Genomic DNA, 6,899 nt, shown 5'->3' on the forward strand with positions numbered 1-6,899 from the left:
GGTAGAAAGTGGTTTGTACATGTGACTCGAGACCCAGCAGCTGTCGATCCAGCAGTGATTTAGCGTCTGACATGGGTGAGCCTTGTGGCTCAATAGCACTAAAAGGCTCATCCTGTCTAATGGGGTTCCTCTATGACGCAGATAAGGAGAGGCAACCCCTCCCCTTCTTTTACTCTGACACACACACACACACACACACACACACACACACACACACACACACACACACACACACACACACACACACACACACACACACACACACACACACACACACACACACACACACACACACACACACACACACACACACACACACACACACACACAAACTACTGTACATCCATTCATTTTGACAACTGTGCAGAGACTGCGAGTGCACACATCAAACACACAAATGATACACACTCACACACATGCTGTCCTGCACACTAATGAAAAGGAAGGGAATTGAGACGATGGCGCACGACAAACAGTTGTGTAATTGCTTTTGAGAAACGGCTCTTGTCAGAGGCTGTCATCGATTGGTCTTTGCCGAGGACAACTCGTTTACTCAGTGTGTGGGAGGAGGCCCGGGCGGCCGTGACCATTACTGGACTGACTGTGGTATCACTTTATTAACTCAATGTGGTTTGATGTTTCACTGTAGGGGGGTGTTGTCATACAGTAGCTGCTGCGAGAGAAGAAACGTGTTTCAGGTGAATCACACTGACAAAAATCCTCCAATTTAAGTTGGAGGAGATTAAAATGGCTTCGTAGTTTGAAACTGGTTTATCAGACACTCCACCACATGGTTTGATACATGATGCAAAGTGCCATGAGTTGTGGTGAATTATTTGTGGGTGATCAAAAATCAAATCCATATTACATAAGATGATTGTGCGTTTGTTGGAGTATACTGAGCTGAAGCACAGTGGGTGTAGTGCTGGAGTTGGTGCTATCCAAACAGCGTTATGAATGAAGAGCCCAGGAGTGCGTCACCATGTAGTATACATCCCTTCCCAGCAGATGGCCCCGCCTGCAAGTGCTTAGCGGGGAGGGTGGTGGCGGTGGTGGTGTTGGGCGGTGGAGGTGTGTGCGTGTGTGTGTGTGTGTGTGTGTGTGTATGTGGGGGGGTCTTATCGATTTGGCATTTGAGATATAGCATGCAATGTAACATTTTTGGAAGGTTCTTAAAATATTTATTGCTGGTGATGCTTCTCCACAGACACCAGGTTGCTTTGCTTCCTATTTAATTAATGACATCAATGCAAATGTGGGATAGCAAATAGTCCAAATGACTGAAGGATTTTGTGAATGGAGCACTTACTGACTGAGGAATGACGTCAGTGCAAAGCCATATCCCTTATTAGTGAGCCAGGACTGAGGGGAGGCGTCCCATTGGCTCGCCATAGCATCAGAGCGACGTGATTGGCTGCCGGCGGATAATTAAACACCTACACAGTCAATGCACAAATCCAAGTGGTGGGATATATAGGCTGGAGCGTTGGCGCTGCATGCAACAGAATCAAGAGTTGTTCTGCAAGTTGAGAGAAAGTCAACTTATTGTGTTTTGCATAGAGATACATAGAGATATATATTTATATTTTTTTTTGCTGGGTGATTATCACTGAAGGTAAGTGTTGACTTTTACTGTTGAGCGATGTGCTAGAACTATAAACGTACCTGATTAAGCTGTTTGCATGTGTGTGTGTGGATCAGAGGGGATATGGACACAGAGTTGCTGCGTTAGACTGGGGCGACGTGATGGTGTTGGTAATGGGATTGGAGTGTGCCCACTGGGGTCACCAGCATCACCCTCCAGTGTGTGAGGGGGCCGATCTGCTAAACGTGAAGGCCAAAGAGCGAGAAGGAAATGGGGAAGTAAAGAGGAGAAAGACAGGGACTAAAGTAAAGCACAAGGGACAGAGGGAAAGAAGAGATGGACAGGAGGAACAAGGTTTGAGTGTGTGTGCGTGTGTGTGTGTGTTTGAGAGAGTTAGAGTGTGTGTGTGTGTGTGTGTGTGTGTGTGTGTGTGTGTGTGTGTGTGTGTGTGTGTGAGAGAGAGAGAGAGAGAGTGCTGGCAGCTCATTACACTAATGCACTGGTCCCTTAGGGAGTTGGCAAGCTTGGAGTCCCCCCCTCCCTCTCCTCCCTTTTCACCCCTCCTCTTCCAGCGCTAGCAAGTGCTACATGCATTGCACAGTCTAGGACCCCCACCTACCCTCTCTTACATATACACACACACACACACACACACACACACACACACACACACACACACGCACACACACACGCACACACACACACACACACTTGCGGGCATGTCACACTCCGGGACCTGCAGCGCATGACATGAGAGAACTACCTGTCCTGTGCTCTTGGGTGGATGTTTTGGAAGAACAGTGTGTTTTGCAGAAGAACAGTAGAGGGGGGGTGGGAGGATTGTTATGTGGCTCAGATTTGAAGTTTTCTTTGTGTAAGTAAAAGCAAGGATGTGCAGCAGGGGACCAGAGCTAAATAGTGGCAAGCTGAGATGTGGGCAGAGCTGATCTCACCTTTCTGGGAAGTGACGAGAAGCCTCTCTTTTCTTGTTGCAACTCCTTCCCAACAGCACAAGAGGATCAAACACTAGCAAGAGTGTTTTTTAGATGTATGTTGATTTTTGCTTTGTAGGTTTTTACGCCAACTTTATTTTTACATGTGCGAGTATGATTGGCAGCAGTGTTGTGCACAAGGAGCTGATTGTAGGGGTGTCTTTCTTGCTGTGTAGGGGACCATGGTTATGTTGAAGATCTCTGCTTTCCTCGTTGCCTACGCCCTGGTCATTTGCCAGATGTACTGCTCACAAGCTGCCCCTGCCAGGTGAGACGCTCCACATTCCACATTATACACTTCAGACGCCCAGCTGATATGCATTTTCCAGCAACCAAATATTGAACATGTAAAATGTAAAATCCCCATTGTTGGGATCAGAAGCAACCGTTGGGATGGAAGAAAGGGAAAAAACTACACCTCCAAAACTGTAGGAGGAAATCTTTGTCTTCTTAAAAAAGAAATATAATCACATTTACAATTTTCAGTAATGATAGAATAATATGAAGAAATGTGAGAGCGTGAAAGAGCTGCAAAAACATTCAAAGATCAGCAAATATTGTGTATTACATTTTAAATATGTTTGTTCTTGTTCATCTGAATCATTTATGCTGAAAAATGTGGGCACTTTGCACGAGCAGGATTAAATCTAGTCTCCAGTTGAGAGTTATAAGGTTTAAAAAGACCTTTAACTACATACTGTTTTATAAAAAAATAATGTTTATCCAATCATTTTTTTTTGTATCTTATTATACCTCTAATCCTATTGGATGACATCCCTCTGTGCTGAAAAGGAAATAATGGAAACAAAAAAAGTGAAACAAGACAGGGAAAAGGGTGTAATTCACTTCAGGGGGAGATAAATGAGATCTATATATTTATATGAAGCCCCATTCAAGCCACTCCCCACACTGTTCCCATGAATCTATCGATTTTGTAATAAATCTAAAGCCGGCTGTACGTCAGCCCCTCTCTCAGATGGGGCACTTTCCGCAGATTGTTTCCCCCGTGTTGGCCGGGGGCCCTCCAACTCAGACGTCATCCCTCTCTCAGAGTTGGTGACGTCCCCAGCCACCCCCGCCCCTGACCCATCCTATCCATGCAGGCACTCCACCACCACCACCACCACCACCCTACTCCACCCTCACACCTCCCCCTCCTTTTAACTGCAGGTGATAATTCCAGCGAAGGATGTAATGCTTAATCTCAATGTGTTTCCTCCTCCAACCCCCGTGACCCCTAAACCTCCCCGCTCACCAAAGACCGGGTTTAGAGTCCATGTCGGATCGAGTCACGCTCACGGACTACGAGGCGCGAAGGTTACTCAACGCCATCGTCAAGGAGTTTGTGCAGATGACGGCGGAGGAGCTGGAGCAGCAGGCAACTGAGGCAAACAGGTACGCGGATGACTCATCTATATTTTATAAAAGCAGTTTAACATTTCCTCCCTGAAACAGCTACAGAAAGATTTGACTAAAGAATGACAGAGTGGGAAGTAAAAGGTAAAATGGACGGCTCTCCCTTGGGTTACCGTGCTGGACTTTTTTGGGGATCGTATCATATTCTGGTTTTCACTTTAACACCACTGAAAATGCGTCTTTTTAGCGACCCCACTTCAGTTCAATCAGGCGTAGAGGTACGTACTTCTTAGCTGACCAAAACACATTGTTTCCAAGAAAATATGTCAATACAGAAAACGTCAGAAGATCCCTATTCTCTGTCATGACCCTGCTCCCGCATGGACGAGTTTGATTTTGACTTTGTTTGAATGGACGACTATTTCCAGCCTGCCTGCCTGCCGGGCATGTGAACAATGTGTGCCGAACGGAACGAATAAGCGTGCATGTAATCAATTAAGTGGAGTTGCATGACAGTGGGCAAGCGACTGGTTTCTGTTTGTTCTGTGGGTGTAGAAGCTGTGACGAGAGGACTGACTGTGGTAGGGATGGAGATGGAGGTTTGGTGCATGAGGGGATGGAAGACTTTGAATGATGGAGGGGAAAGCATGATGTTGTATGGGGATGGGGGGGTTTATTTGTACTTTTTTAAACCTGCGGTGGCATGAGAAAGAAATGCATGAGAGAAATGTTGCGTGAATGGAGAGAAATAGACGAAGATGAGTTGAAGAAAGTGTTACCTGCATGTTTTTCCCATGCCTATGAGCCTGTTCTCTGCATGTGTTTTTGTGTGTGTCCCCCACGACAGCATGGACAGGCCCCTAACCAAGCGGTGCTCCAACTTAAGCACCTGCGTGTTGGGGAAACTGTCTCAGGAGCTGCACAAGTTGCAGACGTTCCCTCGCACGAACGTGGGATCAGGAACGCCCGGCAAGAAGCGCAGTGCTCCCAAGAGCGACAGCTATGCAAGCTATGGCGAGACGTTTGACAGCATCTAACCCCTCCTCATCCGTCCTCTAGAACCTCTTTTACCTTTTACTGAAACTCTTCCTGTCATTTCCCTCCTACCCCTGTCCTCTTCCTATCTCCATTTTCTTGCTCATTGTTTTTGGATTGACAAGTGCATGTTGGTTTTACTTGCTTGATTGACATGAGATGAATATGATCTTGCAACTGCAACTTTTTCAGTTGTTTTCTCCTTCCCCTCCTTTTTTGTTTTGGGAGAGAATGATTTGTCCCTATAGTTTCAAACAATCAGACGGAGTTTTCATAAATGTAATTCAGGAGCCGGTCCAGACGTCGATCTCTGTGTACTGTGCGTGGAGTCATTCGATGGCATTTCAAAGCCCCTGAAATTTAAGAGTTGAGAGAGAGAACACTTAATCAAACCGTTATAATAAATGATCCACTCATGCGACACCATGTTTCTTGTTCAATAAACGTATTTTTCTACCAGGAAGCCTTAGCTCATTTTCATTCTTAGGGGTACTTTAAAACAGCAAGTGGCTATACTTCATGAACACATGTGCAAATATGGACATAAATAGGATTTTAGAGCATTCTTGAAATGATCTCTGAAGCTCTCATCGAGTTCAAAGGTAAGAAAAAAGACAAAGAAAATATGCAATTAAATCTTGCACGATTGATGCATATTTTCCACTCGTAGGTGCTGTTTTTTTCTTTGGTGTGAAGTTGTTGAAAAAATCAACGGTGTGCAGAAATACTGTGTCAGTGTTGTGTGGTCGCGTGTCACACCAGATCTCCACATTAACCCCTCGTTTGCTCTCCTGAAGCAGCGTTACAGCACAGAAGCGAGCCTGCAACACAGCCACCTGCGTGACTCATCGCCTGGCGGACTTCCTCAGCCGGTCGGGGGGAATGGGCAACAGCAACTTCGTCCCCACCAACGTCGGAGCCAAAGCCTTTGGCAGGCGGAGGAGAAGCATCCAGATGTGAGCACTCGGAAAACCTTTAAGAACATGGTAAATAAAGTTTTTTTTGTTCTTTGAATGTGACTTTTTTTACCTTTTCATCGTTGCTTTTGTCCTGTTTTTATAATCCCTCATTGTGATCATGAGGAACTATTACTATTATATTATAGAACTATTATAGAATTATTAGAATTATTATGTCAGTCGATAATACCGAACTTGACTGTTTATATACTATTTATTCTATCAAATGGATTTAAATCATGTGTGGTTAATGGTTTATAAATTAAATAATAATGAACTCAGTCAGTTTTGTCCTTTTCAAAAGCTTTAAATTTACATTTAATGTCTTTCTTTCTTTCTGTCTTCCTGTCTTTCAGAGGTTGAAACCAGACAAGAAAACATCAGAAAAAAAAAACCAAGAACAAAACTCAACAAAAACAAAAATCAAGCAGAAAATAAACACTGAACCGGCCCTTTATCCACTCCTTCACGTTCTTACGGGGGAAAAAAAAGACGCCACAGGACTTCTCGTCCCCATTTCCATCCTGTTAATGAAACCTTTTGCTTTTGGCAAATAAGAGAAAAAAACAAAAGAAAAAAAGCACTTTAGTTTATGTACATGAACAAATGAACTCCTGAAAAACAAAAAAACATATTAATGGTTCCTCTTTTTATACATGAGTATCATTGGAAAATAAAATGAAAGCTGCAGTGGTTATCACCTTATTTTTCCTCCCTTCACCTCGTTAGAGCACATTTCTTCTACGCCCCCCCCCTCCCCGTTTGAGATCCATCCCCCGACATCCTCCATCTCTCCCTTTCCTTCCAAGGGTACCCTGTTTTTCTGTGTGCCAGAGGGACGCCATTAAAGATCAGCCCACCCAAGGCCCCCCCCACAACGGCTGTTGTCTTGTGCCTTGATGTAGAACAATTTACATGAACATGATTGTACAGTTCTGTTTCGAGACGATTAACGAAGACCCGAGCTGAGGA

General features: G+C 44.6%; 1 protein-coding gene across 2 annotated transcripts; it reads left to right on the plus strand.

Annotated features, from left to right (window-relative positions):
- The first annotated feature begins 1,513 nt into the window (after nt 1-1,513).
- On the plus strand, nt 1,514-6,675 carry LOC310949645 (calcitonin gene-related peptide 1-like). 2 transcript variants are annotated; one of them, XM_083917145.1, is made up of 5 exons: nt 1,514-1,615; nt 2,754-2,845; nt 3,838-3,972; nt 5,766-5,954; nt 6,284-6,675. In XM_083917145.1, exons 2-4 carry the CDS (start codon nt 2,760-2,762, stop codon nt 5,926-5,928), a joined length of 384 nt encoding a protein of 127 aa, XP_083773271.1. In that variant the 5' UTR covers nt 1,514-1,615; nt 2,754-2,759; the 3' UTR covers nt 5,929-5,954; nt 6,284-6,675. The 2 variants fall into 2 exon arrangements, with proteins under 2 accessions (XP_083773271.1, XP_083773272.1); XM_083917146.1 differs by having other exon boundaries at nt 5,769-5,954.
- The last annotated feature ends 224 nt before the right edge of the window (nt 6,676-6,899 follow it).

The sequence above is a fragment of the Echiichthys vipera genome, assembly GCF_963691815.1.
Source record: "Echiichthys vipera genome assembly, chromosome: 7".
Classification (NCBI taxonomy): domain Eukaryota; kingdom Metazoa; phylum Chordata; class Actinopteri; order Perciformes; family Trachinidae; genus Echiichthys; species Echiichthys vipera.